At 41.6% G+C, this 22,956-nt stretch overlaps 1 protein-coding gene across 2 annotated transcripts; it reads right to left on the reverse strand.

Annotated features, from left to right (window-relative positions):
- Window positions 1-1,891: 1,891 nt before the first annotated feature.
- slco1d1 (solute carrier organic anion transporter family, member 1D1) lies at window positions 1,892-21,956 on the reverse strand. Of its 2 annotated transcripts, none has more exons than XM_084161110.1 (15): window positions 21,854-21,956; window positions 21,491-21,589; window positions 19,867-20,008; window positions 19,297-19,429; window positions 18,127-18,251; window positions 17,517-17,663; window positions 16,157-16,255; window positions 8,373-8,660; window positions 7,575-7,739; window positions 6,834-7,029; window positions 4,679-4,844; window positions 4,165-4,361; window positions 3,201-3,265; window positions 2,946-3,063; window positions 1,892-2,853 (listed from the first exon to the last, which is right to left on the reverse strand). In XM_084161110.1, exons 2-15 carry the CDS (start codon window positions 21,539-21,541, stop codon window positions 2,628-2,630), a joined length of 2,118 nt encoding a protein of 705 aa, XP_084017236.1. In that variant the 5' UTR covers window positions 21,542-21,589; window positions 21,854-21,956; the 3' UTR covers window positions 1,892-2,627. The 2 variants fall into 2 exon arrangements, with proteins under 2 accessions (XP_084017236.1, XP_084017235.1); XM_084161109.1 differs by having other exon boundaries at window positions 21,844-21,950.
- Window positions 21,957-22,956: the final 1,000 nt, after the last annotated feature.

Here is a 22,956-nt window from a genome sequence, read left to right on the forward strand (position 1 = left end):
TTGGTGACTATGGTCCCAGCTGCCTTGATATCATTGACAAGATCCTCCCGTGTAGTTCTGGGCTGATTCCTCACCGTTCTCATGATCATTGCAACTCCACGAGGTGAGATCTTGCATGGAGCCCCAGGCCGAGGGAGATTGACAGTTATTTTGTGTTTCTTCCATTTGCGAATAATCGCACCAACTGTTGTCACCTTCTCACCAAGCTGCTTGGCGATGGTCTTGTAGCCCTTTCCATTTTTGTTGTTGTTATTCTGTCTCTCACTGTTCAAATACACCTACCATTAAAATTATAGACTGATCATTTCTTTGTCAGTGGGCAAACGTACAAAATCAGCAGGGGATCAAATACTTTTTTCCCTCACTGTATATGTACTTTATTTTTACTGCAACTTTAGGCAAAGTGCAGAAATGTATTCGTGCCAATCTACATTATATCCACAGACCGGGTGGTGCACCAGGAACTTCAGGTAGCTAGCAACCAAGCGGTTGTGAGTTCAAATCCCAAGCGAGGTTGAGTCCAAGTAATAAGCATACAGCAGCATACTGTCCATTAACACCTGAATTTAGGTGTAAGTAGTTGTATATTTAGCATATTTTCACTGCAACTAGACAACAACCTCCAGGGGATCATGACATAACGTTCTAAAAAAGTCCAGTTGGGACGTCTCTGGAACAAACTAGACAAAACCTGCAGGGGACCATGACTGTTTAAATTGAATTAATGTAAATTATGCATTTAAAAATAAAATATTCTTGAGACACCTGGGTTTTCACGTGCTCAAATGTTGTCACGTGTAGTGTCATGGTATCACATGTTGAAATGTGGCATCCCCATGTTGTCACATTTATTTCACATGAGATCATGTTCTCACGTTCTCACGTTGTCACATGTGTAGTTTTGTGTTATCACATGTTGCTTCACATGGCACATGTTATCACATTAACTTCACATCAAATCACGTGATCACATGTGAAATTAATGTGGTCTATCCATAATGGTAGGCAGCAATTTTCAAGTCTTGCCATTGCTTTTCAAGCAGATTTAAGTCAAAACTGTAACTTGGACACTCAGGAACATTCACTGTCTTCTTGGCAAGCAACTCCTTGTGTTGTTTGGTCTTGTGTTGTGGTTATTGTCCTGCTGAAAGGTGAATTCCTCTCCCGGTCTCTGGTTTAAAGCAGACTGAAGCATGTTTTCTTCTAGGATTTTGCCTGTGCTTAGCTCCATCCCATTTATTTATATCCTGAAAAACTCCCCAGTATTTGCCGATGTCAAGCATACCCATACAATTATGCAGCCACCACAATGCTTACAAATAAGGAGGCAGTTACTCAGTGATTTGCCCCAAACATAAGGCTTTGCATTTAGGCCAAAAATGTAATTCCTTTGTTTGTTTTTTCAGCATTACCTTAGTGCCTTGTTGCATACAATATGCATATTCTGTATATTTGTATTCTTTTCACTCATTATTGTGGAGTCACAACAATGTTGTTGATCCATCCTCAGTTTTCTCCCATCACAGCCATTGAACTCTGTGGCTGTTTTAAAATCACCAATGGCCTCATGGTAACATCCCTGAGCAGTTTAATTCCTGTCCAGCAGCTCAGTTCAGAAGGACGACTATTTTTGATGTGTCTGGGTGGTTTAATACATAATCCACAGCATAATTATTAACTTGACCATGTTTAAAGAGATATTCCATTTCTGATTTGTTATTGTTGCCCATCTACCAATCACTAACCGTCTTTATGAGGCTTTTGAAAAGCTCCCTGGTCTTTGTAGTTGAATCTGTGCTCAAAATGCAATACTTGACTGAGGGACCTTACAGATGTTGTACGTATAGGGGACAGAGGAAGGGTTAGTAGTAAAAAAAATAATGTCAACCCCTATTATTTCACACAGACTGAGGCCATGTAATTTATTATGTGATTTATTAAGCCACATTCTACTCCTGAACTAATTTAGGCTTGCCTAAACAAAGGGGTTGAATACTTATGCAACGACTATATTTAGTTATGATTTTCTTTATTTATATATTTTAAAATATAAACATCTTCCACTTTGACATTAGAGTATTTTGTGTTGATTGTTGACAAAACATTTAAACTAAATCAATTTTAATCCAACTTTGTAACACAATAAAATGTGAAGAAATATAAAGGGTCTGAATACTTTTGCAAGGCACTGTATGTAACAAGAGAGCAATCGGAATTGGACAGAAGTCGAGTTTCGAAAGCAGTTGTAAGAGTTTTTTGGTTTATAGTATGTACAAGGGTCCTTCAGATAGGAAAGGGGGAGATAGAGGCGGTCTGTGGTTGGCAAACTACTTTTAATGAACTCATATGGAGGAATACTTAATTGGGATCATATATTTTGAATACTGCATTAATAACATTAAGAGGATGGTAAATCTATCAGGGCTTTGGTCGAAGAGGTCTAGCAGCAAAATCAGTTTCCCAAATAGCGACCAATTCCTACCAATGTACTTGGTCTTGGCTTAAGACTGTACCGAGTTATGGCAAAAAAAAGTGGGTCACCAAATACCCCAACACACTTCAGGTGGATCAAGGGCATGGCACAATACAGGATCAGAAACCATTGGTTTGGAAACCTCTTCGGTATCTCAGATAGTGCTCTCACTGTCCCTGTCCAGATCATCTTTGTTCTTAAAGATGCTGACCATGGCATGTCCATTGGGATTGTTGTTCCCGTTGGCCTCCAGGGCTGTAGCCTTGGCCTGGCTTCGCAGTACCAACTTCTTCTGCCGATTGGACAGCTGCCGGTACAGCACCCCCCACAGCAGGTAGGCCAGGCCGTATAGACCATAGATCAGACCCAGGAACGTTATTCTACAGGGGAGAGAAGGGACAGAGGTTATAACAAAGTCCATCAATCCATTCATCCATCCATCCATTTATCAGTTGAGTTCAGTTGACTGTACCTGAATGCATGTGAGTCGTAGAGTCTGCATGCTCCTTGACCCCCACATCGCTTTAAACCCCACTTCAGACATGTCCTGTCAATCAACGCTCCGAAGTATATAGGGGGAGGGATTCCACCTGCAAACACAAGTTACTGAAGTGTTTTACTTTCTCAAGTCCCTTAACCATAGACATTGAAGGAAAATATAACATTTTGAGAATGTTCCACAAGGTTCTAAGATTGTTCATACCCTCCACAAACTCATCTTACTTACCCAGAGTTCTGACTATCAATGTCTGCATGCCAAGAGCCAGTGATTTTAAATCGGGGTGTATAGATCTGAAACAAAACAAAAGCAACACATTGAGGGTAAACAAAGCTTGCAAACAAAATCAATACAAAAGTGATTCCAATCACAGGTGGGCATTCCAGTGGAGTAAATGTAATTGCGAAAATATACTTAAGTATCAAAAGTAAAAGTAAATGTATAAATCATTTCAAATTCCTTATATTAAGCAAACCAGAAGGCACCATTTTATTTTTTTAATTATTATTTACGGATCGCCAGGGGCACACTCCAACACTCAGACTTAATTTACAAATGAAACATTTGTGTTTAGTGAGTCTGCCAGATCAGAGGCACTAGGGATGACCAGGGATGTTCTCTTAATAAGTGTAAATTGGACCATTTTCCTGTCCTGCTAACGAGTACTTTTGGGTGTCAGGGAAAATGTATGGAGTAAAAAGTACATTATTTTCATCAGGAATGTAGTGAAGTAAAAGTAACATTTCTCAAATATAAATAGTAAAGTAAAGTACAGATACCACAAAAACTACTTAAGTAGTACTTTAAAGTATTTTTGCTTTAGTACTTTACACCACTGCACTAAACACAAATGCTTCATTTGAAAAAAAAAATTGTGCCCCTGGCTATCTGTAAATAAAATAATAAAAAATATATTGTGCCGTCTGGTTTGCTTAATATAAGGAATTTGAAATGATTTATACTTTTACTTTTTATACTTAAGTATATTTTACCAATTACATTTACTTTTGATTCTTAAGTATATTTCAAACCAAATATTTTTAGACTTTTACTCAAGTAATATTTTACTGGGTGACTTTCACTTTTACTTGAGTCATTTTCTATTAAGGTATCTTTACTTTTACTCAAGTATGACAATTGGGTACTGTTTCCACCACTGGACAGTTCCATCCATCCTATTGTCTTGTTTTACCTGAGCAGGACGATATATCCAGATGTGCCCCCACAGGCAGAGACGAAGGCCCCCAGGACAGAGACAGCCATGTAGAACTTAAACATCCTGTCACAGTCACTCTTCCTGGGGCACTGGCCCAAGATGGCTGACATGTTGGTTGGAAGAGCCAACATTTGCCCCTTCAGCTCCCCCATACATGTGCAGTTATGGAACTCCTGTGGAACAGAGGGAGAAGATGGAGAAACAGTGACTTTAAATTAATCAAAGTTGGTTATGGGTTCGACCCACAGGGTGTGCAGGTTTTTGCTCCTGCCCAGTACTAACACACCTGATTGTGTGGTATAGTATATCACATTCAGAAGTGTTCACTGGAGTTCAACACTCATATGTTATCCTTATGGAAACACATAGTGTTCCTAAAGAGAGTATTGTGTCATAAAAGTGAGATGTACTGTATGTGTAAATGAACAAGGTAGGAGGAGTTGAGAGTAACTAAGAACACATTTAGACATTTAGTCATGAGATGTCTCACCATCTCCTTGCCTACGCCCGTGGAGGTCTGGCAGCCAGCTAGACAGGGGGTGGCGTAGGTCATGCCATTGCTGGCACACACAGGGTCCCAGTGTTTCAGGGAACAGGAGCAGCCCATGTTACACTGAGACAGCAAGCTCTCCGGCTGGTAAGACACCTCTGGAGCCCTGGGAGACAAAGGTAACAATATAGCTATGAGTCAAAAGCGTGAAAATGTATTGTGTTAATTGTTGATACGGCAGTGCATAGATAATGAAGACAATGAAGGCAAAGATCAAAGTTTGTATTTTGTTATCTTATATTATCTAATTCAGTAGCAATTACAATAGCAATAGTCAAGCAAAATCAAATTTTGTAGCAATCAAAATAGAATATTTGATGAAGCACACTCACACTGTGCTTTAGGCCTTCTCTTAGAATCAGTGTATAAACAGTAAGTCTCTAGCTATTACAATATTTCTACTAAATCATTTACTCTATTCATGCAATATGAACTAGAGTACATGTATTTACCCTTGGTAGAACAACACTGTAGGCAGTATTGGATGAGCAGGCGGCAGAAGGAGAGGAACTAACCTTAACTATAACCCTTAACCCAACATTACTGTATTTACAGTGCTTTCAGAAAGTATTCATACCCCTTGACTTATTCCACATTTTGTTGTTACACAGCCTGAATTCAAAATGGATGAAATATATTTGTTCTACTCACAATACTCCATAATGACAAAGTGAAAACATGTTTTTAGACATTCTTGCAAATTTATTGAAAATGAAATATCTAATTTACATAAGTATTCACACCAGGTCAATACTTTGTAGATGCCTCTTTGGCAGCAATTACAGCTGTGAGTCTTGCTGGGTAAGTCTCTAAGAGCTTTCCACACCTGGATTGTGCAACATTTGCCCATTATTCTTTTCACGCTCTTTCAAATTGGTTGTTGATCATTGCTAGACAACCATTTCCGGGTCTTGCCACTCGAGAACATTCACTGTCTTCTTGGTAAGCAACTCCAGTGTAGATTTGGCCTTATGTTTTAGGTTATTGTCCTGCTGAAGGGTGAATTCATCTCTCAGTGTCTGGTGGAAAGCAGACTGAACCCGGTTTTCCTCTAAGATTTTGCCTGTGCTTAGCGCCATTCTGTTTCTTTTTTATCCTGAAAAACTCCCCAGCTCTTAACAATTTCTAGCATAACCATAACATGATGCAGCCACCACTATGCTTGAAAATGTGGAGAGTGGTACTCAGTGATGTGTTTTATTGGATTTGCCCCAAACATAACACTTCATATTTAGGACAAAGAGTGAATTGCTTTGCCAATTTCTTTGCAGTATTACTTTAGTGCCTTGTTGCAAACAGGATGCATGTTTTTGAATATTTGTATTCTCTACAGGCTTCCTTCTTTTCACTCTGTCAATTAGGTTAGTATTATGGAGGTGGTACGATGTTGTTGATCCATCCTCAGTTTTCTCCTATCACAGCCATAAATTCTGTAACTGTTTTAAAGTCACAATTGTCTCATGGTGAAATCCCTGAGAGGTTTCCTTCCTCTCCGGCAACTGTTAGGAAGAACACCTGGGTCTTTGTAGTGACTGGGTGTGTTGATACACCATCCAAAGTGTAATTAATAACTTCACCAAGGGATATTCAATGTCTGCTTTTTTATGTTTACCCATCTACCAATAGGTGCCCTTCTTTGCGAGGCATTGGAAAAACCTCCCTGGTCTTTGTGATTGAATCTGTGTTTGAAATTCACTGCTGGACTGAGGGATCTTACAGATAATTGTATGTGTGGGGTACACGGATGAGGTAATCATTCAAAAATCATCTTAAACACTATTATTGCACACAGAGTCCATGCAACTTCTGTTGACTTGTTAAGCAAATTTGTACTCCTGAACAAATTTAGGCTTGTCATAAAAAAGGGGTAGAATAGTTATTGACTCAAGACATTTCTGCTTTTCGTTTTTTGTAAACATTTTGAAAAACATAATTCCCACTTTGACAACATAGGGTATTGTGTGTAGGCCAGTGACAAAAAAATCTCTATTTGATCCATTTTAAATTCAGGCTGTAACACAACAAAATGTGGAAAAAGTCAAGGGGTGTGAATACTTTCTGATGGCACTAGCATATTATGAACTACAGTGCTTACCCTTTATAGGTCATGGTGAGGCCAGCCACCTCTGAGTTGTCACACTGTAGGAAGTACTGGATGAGCAGGAGGCAGAAGGAGAGGAAGGAGGAGATGATGGAGAGTCGGGCTGCTCCCAGAATACTCAGCTTGAACCGCTTCATCACATAGCCTCCCACGATGATCCCAATTGCCACCGCAGGCAGGTTCATCGAACCTGGCCAGAGACAGACAAGTCAAGTTTGTAGTGCATTTGCCATGCATCACATTTTACAACCACATACATTACAAACATTAAACACAAAAGGCTAAATTGAAAGATTTGTAATGACTGTCAGGAAAGTAGTAGAATATATTCAGTTAGGAAGCATTGATGGATACATGTGTATCAGCATGATTTATAATGTCTAGCATGTGTACAACTAATGCATAGCAGAGTATTGTAAACACACTAATGTTACTGCTGAGAGTATAAGTTGTGTGGGAAAGGTGTTGCATGACAGTCATGTACAGTATGAACGAGATACTCGTGGTGGTGAGTAATCAGGCTAGCTACTGTACTATCTAATAACAGTTCAGAGTGCTCTTTCAGTTTAAAGTTGCCACCCGCACACGCGCACACACACAAACACACACACTTGTAGTCATGTATACCTCAGTCACATGTTCTTTCAATGACAACATTGCTTCGGCTTTCTTCTGAGTGAAGGAGAGAGAAGGAGAGAGAAAGTGTACGTGTGTGCCTCCTGCACTGTAGCCTACCAATCAAGAAGATTGCCCTGGAGGGAGACTGCCCGTAGACCTGCTCCATGAACTTAGGTTTGAAGGTGATCATCCCTATGAAGCCGTTAAATGCCACCACAGATGTCAGGATGATCAGCAGGTAGACTTTGTTGCTGAACAGTCTTTTCAGGGACGGCCCAAAATCTGGAAATAACAAGAAATAATACAATTCAGAAAGCATCCAGAAAGGCATATTCTAATATTCAATAGCGTCAAAATAGTTGGCAGGAAAATCTAATGTTTTTTGGGTGTATCATGCTTTAACAATACATTGACCACTCTAGGATAATTTCATAGATAAGGTATCCACCATATAAATGAAATGTGGCCAATGGAATGTGGTATTTGTAATAATTTGGCTGCAGTCAGAGTCTGTACTGTCGCAAGTAGTAGCCAAAGTATAAGTGACCAGCACTAAGGTGTCTGTCTTGAGCAACGCTTGGTCCTATATTAGTGCTGAAATGGGGTCAGGGGTTGGGGGTCTGTTAAGGGTCAGTGGCCAGACTCTGGGTCAGGTCTGTCAAGGCTGAAATGTTCATCAATGATTGAGGACACTGCAAGAATTCTACATCCCCAGTTCCATTAGTCACTAGCCTCTTTCCCCAGCACCTAACAACTCTGTGATCACAGATTTGAACGTATTGGACAGATGAAGGTTGGTCAGCAGAAACTCAACTTTGGGCAAAGTGGAGCCATTACTATTTCCAACACCTATCCTACCCTCTCTGAAGCTAGGTGAAAGGGCTAGGAATCTAAATGGAACCAATCCCACAATACCTTTAGCCATGGCAGCCATGGTGACAGGCTTTGGTGCATCCTCCTCAGTATTGTCCTCTGGTAGGAAACTGCCCTGCTCCTGCTCCTCCTCTGGGGTGTCAGATGAGCTCTTGGCCTGTATGTCATCCTTCTGTTTCTTTTTGCTGGGGCTCTTGCCCTGTTTAGGCAGAGTATTGGGGAGGAACCAAAATGGAATCCCAGCCAGGAGCATCAGGAAGCCAGATACCAGGAAGCCTAACCACCAGGCCCCCACCCAGCGAGAGTCCTTGTGGTTGATGGAGATGCTCTCTGTGGGTGGGAGAGAGATAAAGATGTGGGTGAATATGAGGGTGAACATGGTCAATTGATCAGACATTCCCTTAAAATAACTAACTGGGCTGCTGAATTTATAGTGCATATTCCATTATAATCTCAAATAAAATCAATAATATCAATGTTATCAAGTAATGATAAAAATGTGTAGAATCAGTTATATGGCTCAATCAGCTCTACAGAAATCCCTGGTAATCTTATCTCTCTAAGGAACATCATTACTAATGTTTGTACACAACAAATTCTCCAGTTGAATAAACTCTGTGTTACATTTAACACTGTTCCAGTGTCTATACGGGTCCACAATTTCAGTGTTAAATTTGCTTAGTGTAAAGCCTTATTTGTATGTTTCCCAGTGTGCCTTTTGATTTAATTGTAGAGTTATCACCGATGACTGTATTTGTTAGTGACAGAGACATGGTTGTTACATTCATTCTGTAGCTCAGCTGGTAGAGCATGGCGCTTGTAACGCCAAGGTAGTGGGTTCGATCCCCGGGACCACCCATACACAAAAATGTATGCACGCATGACTGTAAGTCGCTTTGGATAAAAGCGTCTGCTAAATGGCATATTATTATTATTATTATTATTCATTTTCAATCCTGTGGCCTTCACCAAGTGAGATCCTAAGTAAATATTTTTTAATTAAAATGTAATTCTTTAAGACAATACAATACACACACTGAGTGTACAAAACATTAAGAACGCCTTCATAATATTAAGTTACATACTGTTCCAGATACTTTTGTATATACAGTGCATTCAGAAAGTATTCAGACCCCTTCCCTTTTTCCACATTTGTGACCCGTTTCAGGAAACAAGGCATATGTCGCGGGTCACTAATTCGCAGGAGAGCCGTTTGAATGTAAAAAATGTTTTTACATCAAAATGCGTTTTTTGGCAGAAATCCCTTCTCGAACATGTGAACTTTCATGTGCCTTAATAACAAACTTGTATGGCATCTGTAAATACAATTACAATTGTTAAATTACGAGCCTAGTTGGTTTAGCCAAAGAAAAAGACAGCAAATCTCCCGCTAGCCATGATTGGCTGAGATAATGAGTGGGCTGGACATGCCAAGAGATGTGTTTGGATTGGTCTGCCATATATCACGCTTCTGTCTATTTGAGCTGGTCAGTATGTCTAGGTAATCCGGTCTAATGCGGCTTTAATTATTTTTTATTGTGTATTAAAACTGCATAAGTGTTACTCTCCACTTTCTGGAGGACCGAGTTTTGAAATCAGTGGAATTCGAGTATGATAGCTAAGGAGATGGAGAAAACACCTCCGGATTACATCTTCAAACTAAGGGCAACCTTGTATCTGACAGATTTCTAATTTTGACAGAAAGAGCAATTTGCTTGGCTAGCTATAGTCTAATGTTAGCTAGCTAACATTGAACCTGGTTGGTTAGCTACCTGCAGATTCATGCAGGGTAGTAATGTCATGAGTTCTGACAATGGTTAATTGTTTACCTAGCTAGCTAACTAATGTTAGCTGGCTGGCTCGCTAGCTAACGTTACGTGTATGACCTTATTATTCGTACCTCAGAGACATTTGCTTAGCTAGCTATAGCTAATGTTAGCTAACATTGAACCTGGTTGGTTAGCTACCTGCAGATTCATGCAGGGTAGTAACGTCATGAGTTGTGATTATGGTTAATTGTTAACCTAGCTAGCTAGCTACATGTCTTAACAAAAGACTCCACTATGCAAGTAACCATTTCAGGTGTGTTCGTAAATTCAGTCTGGCCATTACTCCGATATCAGAGCACTCTCGTCTGAGTGTGCCAGAGCGCAGAATAACTGATGAATTTACGAATGCTCAACACCCGTTGAATATGACCGGTGTCAGTAAACGTCAGCAAAAGTGTAATTAAATTGTTGCCAGCAGCACAGTTACAGTCAACAACACTCTGGATAAAAAAAATATATTATGCACTCACTAACTGTAAGTCGCTCTGGATAAGAGCGTCTGCTAAATGACTAAAATGTAAAATGTAAATAACATGAAAACAGCCTAACCAGCTCTGCTAGGTTGAGTAAAATGGTCAGAGTGGGGTGTTCTCTCATTATGTTTCTGGAAGTAGCTAGCAAGCTAGCCAATGTTAGCCAGAATGCCATTGTGAGGTCAGAACGTTCGGATCAAATCTACTCATCGGCCAGAGCGTCCGGTGTGCGCTCTAAACGCTCCGAGAGCGACACGTTTTGAATTTACGAACTGACAATCTGACAGCACAGTTGCAGTCACCAACGCTCTGGATAACATAACATCCTAACCAGCTCTGCTAGGGCGAATAATGTTCAGTGAGCTGTTCTGTCATTTGTGTCTGGAAGTAGCTAGCAAGTTAGCTTGGGCGCTTGACTTCTGTTGTTAGTACAGAATGCTCGGATCAACCCTTAAAGAGATGGGTGGGGCTAAAGCTTAAGAGGGTGTGAACGATGTTGAATGGGTGTTGACAAAGAAGGGCTCTCCAGTAGTAGTACCAAAAGATTCAAAGGCCATTTTCTCAAACGTGAGTTTACAAGTTTATCATCTTTCAAAGAAAAATTACTTTCCCATTGTTCCTCAACTGTAGTGTATGATATACCATTTTGTAGCTCTGAGTCTCTACTTTTATCCAATGTAAAAAACACAATTTCAAATTTGTATACATAACACCGATTTGAGCCGGTCGGTCACATTTTGCCTTACATAAGTATTCAGACCCTTTGCTATGAGACTCGAAATTGAGTTCAGGTGCATCCAGTTTCAATTGATCATCCTTGAGATGTTTTTACAACTTGATTGGACTCCACCTGTGGTAAATTCAATTGATTGGACATGATTTGGAAAGGCACACACCTGTCTATATAAAGGTCCCACAGTTGACACTGCATGTCAGAGCAAAAACCAAGCCGTGAGGTCGAAGGAATTGTCCGTAGAGCTCCGAGACAGGATAGTGTCGAGGCACAGATCTGGGGAAGTGTACCAAAAAATGTCTGCAGCATGGAAGGTCCCGAAGAACACAGTGGCCTCAATCATTCTTAAATGGAAGACTTTTGGAACCACCAAAAAAACCACCTAAAGCTGGCCGCCTGGCCAAACTGAGAACTGAGCAATCGGGGGAGAAAGGCCATGGTCAAGGAGGTGACCAAGAACCCGATGGTCACTCTGACAGAGCTCCAGAGTTCTTCTGCAGAGATGGGAGAACCTTCCAGAAGGACAATCATCTTTGCAGCACTCCACCAATCAGGCCTTTATGGTAGAGTGGCCAGACAGAAGCCACTCTTCAGTATAAGGCAAATGACAGCCCACTTGGAATTTGCCAAAAGGCACCTAAAGGACTCTCAGACCATAAGAAACAAGATTCTCTGGGCTGATGAAACCAAGATTGAACTCTTTGGCCTGAATGCTAAGCGTCACGTCTGGAGGAAACCTGGCACCATCCCTACAGTGAAGCATGGTGGTGGCAGCATCATGCCGTGGGGATGTTTTTCAGCGGAAGGGACTGGGAGACTAGTCAGGATCGAGGGAAAGATGAACGGAGCAAAGTACAGAGAGATCCTTGATGAGGACCTAAGACTGGGGCAAAGGTTCACCTTCCAACAGGACAACAACCGTAAGCACACAGCCAAGACAACGCAGGAGTGGCTTCGGGATAAGTCTCTGAATGTCCATGAGTGGCCCAGCCAGAGCCCAGACTTTAACCCGATCGAACATCTCTTGAGAGACCCGAAAATAGCTGTGCAGAGACGCTCCACATCCAACCTGACAGAGCTTGAGAGGATCTGTAGAGAAGAATGGGAGAAACTCCTCAAATACAGGTGTGGCAATCTTGTAGCGTCATACCCAAGAATACTTGAGGCTGTAATCACTACCAAAGGTGCTTCAACAAAGTACTGAGTGAAGGGTCTGAATACTTATGTACAGTACCAGTCAAAAGTTTGGACACACCTAGTCATTCAAGGGTTTTTCTTTATTTTTACTATTTTCTACATTGTAGAATAATAGTGAAGACATCAAAACTATGAAATAACACATATGGAATCATGTAGTAACCAAAAAAGTGTTAAACAAATCCAAATATATTTGATATTTTAGATTCTTAAAAGTAGCCACCCTTTGCCTTGATGACAGCTTTGCACACTCTTGGCATTCGCCCAATCAGCTTCATGAGGAATGCTTTTCCAACAGTCTTGAAGGAATTCCTACATATGCTGAGCACTTGTTGGCTGCTTTTCCTTCACTGCGGTCCAACTCATCCCAAACCATCTGAATTGGGTTGAGGTCGGGTGATTGTGGAGGCTAGGTCATCTGATGCAGCACTCCATCACTCTCCTTTGTCAAATAGCCCTTACACAGCCTGGAGGTGTGTTTTGGGTCATTGTCCTGTGAAAAACAAATGATAGTCCCACTAAGCGCAAACCAGATGGGATGGCGTATCGCTGCAGAACGCTCTGGTAGCCATGCTGGTTAAGTGTGCCTTGAATTCTAAATAAAATCACTGACAGTGTCACCAGCAAAGCACCCACACACCTCCTCCTCCATGCTTCACGGTGGGAACCACACATGCAGAGATCATCCGTTCACCTACTCTGCGTCTCACAAAGACACAGCGGTTGGAACCAAAAATCTCAAATTTGGACTCATCAGACCAAAGGACCGATTTCCTTCAGTCTAATGTCCATTGCTCATGTTTCTTGGCCCAAGCAAGTCTCTTCGTATTATTGGTGTCCTTTAGTAGTGGTTTCTTTGCAGCAATTCGACCATGAAGGCCTGATTCCTGCAGTCTCTTCTGAACAGTTGATGTTGAGATGTGTCTGTTACTTGGACTCTGTGAAGCATTTATTTGGGCTGCAATTTCTGAGGCTGGTAACTCTAATGAATGTATCCTCTGCAGCAGAGGTAACTCTGGGTATTCCTTTCATGCGGTGGTCCTCACGAGAGCCAGTTTCATCATAGCGCTTGATGGTTTTTGCGACTGCACTTGAAGAAACTTTCAAAGTTCTTGAAATGTTCTGTATTGACTGACCTTCATGTCTTAAAGTAATTATGGACTGTCGTTTCTCTTTGCTTATTTGAGCTGTTCTTTTTATTTTTTTATTTTTTTGTGTGTATTTAAAAAAAATAAAAAATAAAAATAATAATATATATATATATATATTTGAGCTGTTCTTTCCATAATATGGACTAATATGGTGGGGGGTGGGGGGGTTGGGAGGGGTGATGGGGGGGAGTGGGTGGGGGGGGTGGGGGGGAGGGTGGGGGGGGGGGGGGGGGTGGGGGGGGGTGGGGGGGGGCACCCACCACCTGTTAATTGAAATGCATTCCAGGTGATTACCTCATGAAGCTAGTTGTAAGAATGCCAAGAGTGTGCAAAGCTGTCATCATGCAAAAGGTGGCTACTTTGAGCAATCTCAAATATAAAATATATTTTGATTTGTTAAAAAAATGTTGGTTACTACATGATTCCATATGTGTTATTTCATAGTTCACTATTATTCTACAATGTGGTAAATAATAAAAATAAAGAAAAACCCTGGAATGAGTAGGTGTGTCCAAACTTTTGACTGGTACTGTAAATGTGATCAGTTTTTTATTTTTAATTAATGTGGAAACATTTCTAGAAACCTGTTTTTGGTTTGTCATTATGGGGTATTGTGAGTAGATTGATTAGGAAAAATAACTAGTTAATCCATTTTAGAATAAGGTTGTAACATAACAAAATGTGGAAAAAGTCAAGGGTTCTGAATACTTTCCGAAGGCACTGTAAAGTGCACGTGGACACCCCTTCAAATTCGGCTATTACAGCCACACCCGTTGCTGACAGGTGTATAAAATCGAGCACATAGCCATGCAATCGCCATAGACAAACATTGGCAGTAGAATGGCCTTACTGAAGAGCTCAGTGACTTTCAACGTGACACCGTCATAGGATGCCACCTTTACAACAAGCAGTTCATCAAATTTCTGCCCTGCTAGAGCTGAGCCGTTCAACTGTAAGTGCTGTTATTATGAAGTGGAAACATCTAGGAGCAAAAACGTCTAATCCGCGAAGTGGTAGGCCGCACAAGCTCACAGAACGGGACCGGCGAGTGCTGAAGCGCGAAGCGTGTAAAAATCGTCTGTCCTCGGTTGCAACACTCACTACCGAGTTCCAAACTGCCTCTGGAAGTAACGTCAGCACAATAACTGTTCGTCGGGAGCTTCATGGGTTTCCATGGCCAAGCAGCCGCACACAAGTCTAAGATCACCACGCGAAATGCCAAGCGTCGGCTGGAGTGGTGTAAAGCTCACCGCCATTGGACTCTGGAACGGTGGAAACGCGTTCTCTGGAGTGATGAATCATGCTTCTCCATCTGGCAGTCCAACGGACGAATCTGGGTGTGGCGGATGACAGAAGAACGCTACCTGCCCGAATGCATAGTGCCAACTGTGAAGTTTTATGGAGGAGGAATAATGGTCTGGGGCTGTTTTTCATGGTTTGGGTTAGGCCCCTTAGTTCCAGTGAAGGAAATCTTAACGCTACAGCACACAATTACATTCTAGACGATTCTGTACTTCCAACTTTGTGGCAACAGTTTGGGGAAGGCCCTTTCCTGTTTCAGCATGGCAATGCCCCGTGCACAAAGCGAGGTCCATACAGAAATGGTTTGTCAAGATCGGTGTGGAAGAACTTGAGTGGCCTGCACAGAGTCCTGACCTCAACCCCGACGAACACCTTTGGGATGAATTGGAACGCAGACTCGAGCCAGGCCTAATCGCCCAACATCAGTGCCCGACCTCACTAATGCTCTTGTGGCTGAATGGAAGAAAGTCCACGCAGCAATGTTACAACATCTAGTGGAAAGCCTTCCCAGAAGAGTGGAGGCTGTTATAGCAGCAAAGGGGTGACCAACTCCATATTAATGCCTATGATTGTGGAATGAGATGTTCGACGACCAGTTGTCCACATACTTTTGGTCATGTAGTGTAGATAGGCTAATTCCTCTCTTAATGAAAACAGATTTAAATGTTTCTTGTTTTAGAAATGACCTTCAGCACCCAGCAGGTGCCAACCAATAAACCGAGATGACCCAACCCGTCTGCAAACAGACCATACACAAACAACTATCCTCTCACATGATTTAGCAACACCCACTTGCTGAGGATTATTTCTGTCTGTAAAACTCATTCTGAGTGGGTGGGTCTGGTTGCCAAGTAGGTGGGCTTATGCCCTCCCAGGCCAACCCATGGCTTCACCCCTGCCCAGTAATGTGAAATCCATAGATTAGGGCCTCATGAATTTCTTTCAATTGACTGATTTCTTTATATGAACTGTAACTCAGTAAAATCTTAGAAATTGTACGTGTGTCGTTTATATTTTTGTTGAAGACACATATTAGTAACACATATTCCGCCATAAATACAATATTGATTTGCACATATAAATACAACACAGCTTACATAAAATAGACAATGTATGATTTGTTAATTCAAGGGTCGGTTACCTAAATCCACAGAGCCAATGTCCACATAGATCTTGGCACAGAAGGAGCCAAACATGAAGCCAAATACGGGCCCCAGGATGCCAACAGTCTGTAAACACGCTGAGGCAGAGGAGACAGAGAGAGTTGGTCAGGTACAGTTCAACCAGCAAGCAAAAGAAAAGACAATAGATTTAACTGAAGTCACTTCAGTTGTTTGGCCACATTCGTTTGCCATATGGTTTGCCATAGCTGATACATCTAAATCAGCTACTGATATTTGTAGGATAGTGTAAGGGATCGGGGGTTGGCTGGGTCTAGACAGAGTCTGACACTTCCCCGATCTACAGAGAGGGGGAGTCATCAGACTCGATCTGGTTCACCTGAGTTCTGAGCACACCTGTCAGTAATTAGTGTAGGATTTAAGGTGTGCTCAGAAGCTCAGTCGGCGCGAGGTATTGTTCCTTTGTGACTTGCTAAGCGTTTTGTTCAGAGAGAGAGAGAGAGAGAGAGAGAGAGAGAGAGAGAGAGAGAGAGAGAGAGAGAGAGAGAGAGAGAGAGAGAGAGAGAGAGAGAGAGAGAGAGAGAGAGAGAGAGAGAGAGAGAGAGAGAGAGAGAGAGAGAGAGAGAGAGAGAGAGAGAGAGAGAGAGAGAGAGAGAGAGAGAGAGAGAGAGAGAGAGAGAGAGAGAGAGAGAGAGAGAGAGAGAGAGAGAGAGAGAGAGAGAGAGAGAGAGAGAGAGAGAGAGAGAGAGAGAGAGAGAGAGAGTTGTTTTGATTACCCGTGTACCCGACCTGTGCCTCGTTGTTTGACTCCCCGAATTGGTTAATCCTCTGCTTGTCTATCCCAGTGATTACCGTCCTCTGATCCTGTGCCTGTGCCCTCGACTACGACTAAGCCCGCTCCCTTGGTACCTCTGCCTGTCTCTGCCTGACCCGGTTTTGACCACAGCCCGCCCGACCACGATTAAGCTATTCCCTTGTCTGTACTCTAATAAAGCATCGCTATTCTGCGATTGGATCTTACCACTCTGTCCGAGTATTCATTACAGATAGCAGATTTTGATATGGAATGCCTGAAGAGGTTGTTTCTAACCAAGGTTTACATGATTTGCCAGACTAAAATACAGTTTGATACAAATCAAGTAACAACAGCTCACATTTTTATGTGTTAGGTGTTGGGTGAAGTTGCCAAGTTGCAGATCTTGGGTCAGTTTTGCATTTCCCTCACTAATGGTTAAGCTTAGAATTGAGGAGGGGAATCCTAGATCTACGCCTTGGGGAAACTTCAACCGGGAGCGATGTGGTATGGAAGAGGTTGAAGAGATACAGTATTTACTATCCAATGTTGATATGGTACAGCTGACAGTTTTTTTTTTTACTAACCAAGGTAGATGGCAGTGTTCTCCTTTCGGGCGTAGTCGTCCAGATAGGATACTCCTAAAGGCATGACAGGCGTCTCTCCAATCCCACGCAGCATGTTACCCAGGAATACATAGATCCACATGGACGAGCCTGCCTCCTTCTCACATGCTGTGGGAACACAATTTCTGCTTAGAACACCATTTCTTAATCTTGGTCCTGGGGACCCATTTTTGTTTTTGCCCTATTAATAAGGCACTTGATTCAACTAATCCACTCAACAATCCTTTGATTTAAATCAGATGTGTTAGGGCTAGGACAAAAACAAAAAAGTACAACATTTTGGGTTCTTAGGACCAGGATTTGGGAAAATAATTGCTTATACAACTAGGATAGGATAGGATCAACTTTTCTGGAATGGAATTAATGGAACGGAGTCAAACGTACTTTCCATTTGTTTGATACCGTTCCATTGATTCCATTCCATTTATTCCATTGAGCCCGTCCTCCTACTAGCCTCATCTGGTTTGCCGGTAATACTTTATCTACACTTGAATTCATAGGAATCATTTATTGAACAAGGTTCCCAGATGCAGCCAGACTGATGCTGCAGTGATGGTGATTGACTCGTTACCTGCTTTACTCGCAGCTGTAGCCTGATCATTTATGACCAGATGACTTGTGTTGGCCAGACAAGGCAGAATGCTCTCTGTAGTGTTTTCCTCAAGTATATGTGACAGGGTTGTTTCATATACGTACCTGCATGGGAAAGAAATTAAATGTATCTTTCCTCTATAAAGTGGGACAGTAGTTGTGAGAAGTTCTGAGAAGCCACATATCCCTTCTTTATACCCAAGCATTTCTTTGTTGTTTTTTGTACGACTTCTTCAGAAGTGTTAAGATTTTCTTTCAATTCTTTATCGTCATGCCTTATGTTTACTTACATGTACACTACTGTTCAAAAGTTTTGGGTCACTTAGAAATGTCCTTGCAATTTTATTGTCCATTAAAATAACATCAAATTGATATGAAATACAGTGTAGACATTGTTAATGTTGTAAATGGCTATTGTAGCTGGAAACGGCTGATTTTTTATGGAATATCTACATAGGCGTACAGAGGCCCATTATCAGCAACCATCAGTCCTGTGTTCCAATGGCATGTTGTTTTTGCGAATCCAAATGTATCATTGTAAAAGGCTAATTGATCATTAGAAAACCCTTTTTCAATTATGTTAGCACAGCTGAAAACTGTTGTGCTGATTAAAGAAGCAATAAAACTGGCCTTCTTGAGACTAGTTGAGTATCTGGAGCATCAGCAATTGTGGGTTCGATAAAGGCTCAAAATGGCCAGAAACAAATAACTTTCTTCTGAAACTCGTCAGTCTATTCTTGTTCCGAGAAATGAAGGCTATTTCATTCGAGAAATTGCCAAGAAACTGAAGATCTCATACAACGCTGTGTACTACTCCCTTCACGGAACAGCGCAAACTGTCACTAACCAGAATAGAAAGAGGAGTGGGAGGCCCCGGTGCACAACTGAGCAAGAGGACAAATACATTAGAGTGTCTAGTTTGAGAAACAGACGCCTCACAGGTCCTCAACTGGCAGCTTCATTAAATAGTACACGCAAAAAACCAGTCTCAACGTCAACAGTGAAGAGGCGACTCCGGGATGCTGACCTTCTAGGCAGAGTTGCAAGGACATTTCTAAGTGACCCCAAACTTTTGAACGTAGTGTATATACTATTAACATATATACACAGTCTATAGATAGTCAATAAACCAAATAAGAGGTAGACTTACTTTCCCTGGAAGAAGTGTGGCAGAGCGGTGAGGAAGGCCCCAGCAGCCATGATGAGACAGCCAATCCCTATCAGTCTGGGCCTGTGGAGCTTCGCCCCAAAGTAACTCACAAATGCTATCACCAGCAGGTTACCTGGTAGGAGAGAGAAGAGACAACCATGGTATAATCAATGAGTAATGTTTATGGAGATAAAGTTAAAAGGCAAAACCTCACAGGGCACAGGCTTTTATTGTTCAGAATCAAATAAACCCTTATACTTCTTTGATTATATATCTGAAAGGATTGTGAGAAAATTCCACCTAGCCCATCACAGTGCTTTAACTTTCAACCTTATTTGTCCCAGAGGAATTTTGGTTGTGCAGCAAGACCACACATAAAAAGACCCAAAATAGGTGGAGCCCTATATCTGTACTGCTTACACACTTTCAGATGTTCAGGACAAGTATCTCGGGCTAAGGGCGAGGGGTTGATGTCCTCTTAAAGAACAATAAACATCATCTATTGATTTCGGGGACTGGGCAAATACGGCCTTAGGACTAGGTATTTAGGAAATTAGGATTTAGGTCTACCCATCTCAAAGCTGCCATCGATGAATCCTATGAGAGAGCTGGGGATGTCGAAGCGTCTCTCTATCTGGGTGATAGAGCTCTTCATGTAGCTTCCCCCGAAGGCTTTGGCGAAGCACACAAAGGACAGGGAAACCAGGAACAGCTGTGAAAATAAACACAAAGCAGAGTTAGATGAAGGCAATGTCCCTACAGTCTAGATGTTGATCTGAGGCCAGATTTGTGTTTCCCAGATTATTGGGGTTTGGGAAGGGTAAACTGATATCCTAAAACTACCCAGAGCACACAAAACAACTTTGAAGGGTCAGAAAAACATGAGTTTGGTTTGTTTGACATCACTTCAGCTGTCCTACATTCAGTTGACTGTTTGATTTGATTTGATTTAATCAGACAGAACATCTACTGTAGTTCAAGACAATCCTAAATCAACGAGTGATACCCAGACACAGAAAACCAGACTCTGACCCATTTGGAATAGGTGTTTTCATCCAGCCATGTGCTCATGTCGCCTGAGTTATGCAGTCATAACAGACAAAGTAAAAGGTTATCGACCATCATAACAGTCAGTTCTAGGGAATCATTTGTGTACGTATCTATAAGTGAATGTATGTGTGTATACAGTATGTATGGCTGAATAAATACAAACGCTGTGTTTCAACCAAATGTTTAGGTTGAAAAACTGCTTTGTCATTTTACAGGTCTGGCTGTTGGATGACACAGCAAAACATGTAACTCTTGTATCTGCCCCCTCCTCTCCACCCCTCCTACTTACTAACCTATTTCCCTATTTGGCCTCCCTCCCTTCAGTCCCTTCATTTACATTACATTTTAGTCATTTAGCAGACGCTCTTATCCAGAGCGACTTACAGGAGCAATTAGGGTTAAGTGCCTTGCTCAAGGGCACATCGACAGATTTTTCACCTAGTCGGCTCGGGGATTAGAACCAGCGACCTTTCGGTTACTGGCACAACGCTCTTACCCACTAAGCTACCTGCCGCCCCATTTCAGATATAGTTAAGAGTTTGTTTGCTCTTTTATTAGTCAATCTGCCATTGGTGTTTTTTGTAAAAGACTGAACCTGAGCTGTAAACAGAATACACAATTAAAGAGCTGTCGGTAAAGGTCTGGGTCAGAGGCTATCCATTAACTACGTTTACACAATCACCTTTATCCCATTTGCAATAGTCAACGGCAGCAAATATAAAAGCCAGGCTGTTATGTAAAAATCTTCCCAGCTTGAAATAGTTCCCAATCGTTCTGATCGTGTTCTGATTGTGACGTCATGCTGTAAAGTTTCACAAAGTTAGAACATTTTCCCTGTTCAATAATTGCATGCACATCTCTTTATGTGGATGGCTGAGCTCGTGCGGATGCCTCCTTCTCACACCCTCCCTAGACCTCGAAAAACTATTCTGTGGGCAGTTAAGTTCTCCTTGCAAGTTCGGTTTGGACCACTATTAAGTTCCAAATGTTTCTTTCACAGTACATCTAATTTGACTGTTTCTCTACATCATCTACTAGGAGGCATACGTCCTTACTACCCAGAAAACCCTGAAGATTAAATGAGTGCCAACTAGTTACCATCACAGAGAGTCAGGGTGATGATATTAGGAATTAAAACACTGACCTTCAGTTTGGAGCAGCAAGGCTCCCGGGGTGCCTTAGTTTCAACACTCATGATGACCTCCGCAGTTGACACAGGTAAATGTAGAATGAACCAGCGGACCTACAGACAGACGGCAAGATCTGGGGTTGACTACTGTGATTATCAAAACCTTCTGGAGAACCTAATTTTCTTAGGTACAGCAAATCATTGCAGCTATGCAGGTTAAGCATTACATAATAATTCTATCCTCCTGTTGCTCTAGTCATTATACCAATTATCAATCAAATCAGTCAACATACTGTGCACAACACACACTATCTAGCACAATGAATGTTGTGAAATACAATATATTGATAAAAAAAATACAAAAATACCTGTTTTTACCAGTGCAGCAGCAGAGGTCCCACAAGGAGATGGAGAGATGTGTTAGAGTGGCAGAGGATTTCACTGACAGGACTTTGGTCGAAGAGCAAACCTTTATCTCAGAGGCATTATAACACAGGGAGTTTGGATCCTGGATGTTGATTGGCTGAAACTATAACATCCATTCTACAGTAATCAGTAACCCGCAGGACACCACTTATGTGAACTATTTGATCATGTCAACATGCAGGTCGTCCCCTAAAAAAACGTGAGTGTCCATGAGAGAGGTAGGACCCAATCATAGGAATCCTAGAGCAGAGAGTCCACAAGGTTCACGGAATACTATGGCACAGACGCAAAACACATAGACATAAACACGCTCACACATTTACACACACACACACACACAACTGCTGTCCTCATGGAGAGAACATCATATGAGAGACTCCATGATACACTGTAAATCCTCTTCTTGAGTCCTACTACTAAAAACAGTGTATTTTACAAGCCTGTCATGTGTAGAATTAAAGTATTAATCTTCTACAGACTTGCAGTGATTAAGGTCCTTTTTCCTCCCTCATGAAACTCAGGAATCTTTTTATAAAGCAGGGTGTAGCCATGCCAGTTCAAAGTCTTCCAGGTCTTTGATATAGAGTTTCAAACAATGTCGCTCTCCCATAACTGCGGATGGGACAGGAGGCTGTGGAACAATGGTTCTCAACCAGGGGAGTTAGAACACCTAGTGGGCCTTACAGAGTTCTGACGGGTCTATGGAAAAGCATAATAAACGAACAACATGCCAACATGAATAGAAAAACATCAGCAACAAGAACAAAACATTTTATGGAAGAGCATTGTTAGTTGTTTCAATGTGAATATGTTGTTCTTGTTTAATATGAAGACAAAAGGATTAGTGTTTGTGACAATGTTCCATTTAATTTCAGTGGGGTTTCCTCTTTAAAATGTTATCTCAGAAAATATTTATATAATTCTTACAGGTGGTCTCCAGATTTGACAGGTGTCACAGTAGGCCCCGGAGAGGAAAGGTTGAGAATGCCTGGCAGCCATAGAACTGCCATAGAAACAGATCCTGATTGGTAGGTAATAGTGCATCTATACATCTC

The sequence above is a fragment of the Coregonus lavaretus genome (genome assembly GCF_964263955.1).
Source record: "Coregonus lavaretus genome assembly, chromosome: 5".
Lineage (NCBI taxonomy): Eukaryota > Metazoa > Chordata > Actinopteri > Salmoniformes > Salmonidae > Coregonus > Coregonus lavaretus.

Excerpts from the sequence above, each read along its gene's own strand:
- slco1d1 (XM_084161110.1), bottom strand. The coding sequence starts at position 21,541 with ATGAGTGTTGAAACTAAGGCACCCCGGGAGCCTTGCTGCTCCAAACTG. Across the intron at positions 8,661-16,156 it reads CATTGGCTCTGTGGATTTAG|AGAGCATCTCCATCAACCAC; the intron begins GTAACCGACCCT and ends TCCCACCCACAG. Across the intron at positions 3,266-4,164 it reads GGATATATCGTCCTGCTCAG|ATCTATACACCCCGATTTAA; the intron begins GTAAAACAAGAC and ends GTTTTGTTTCAG.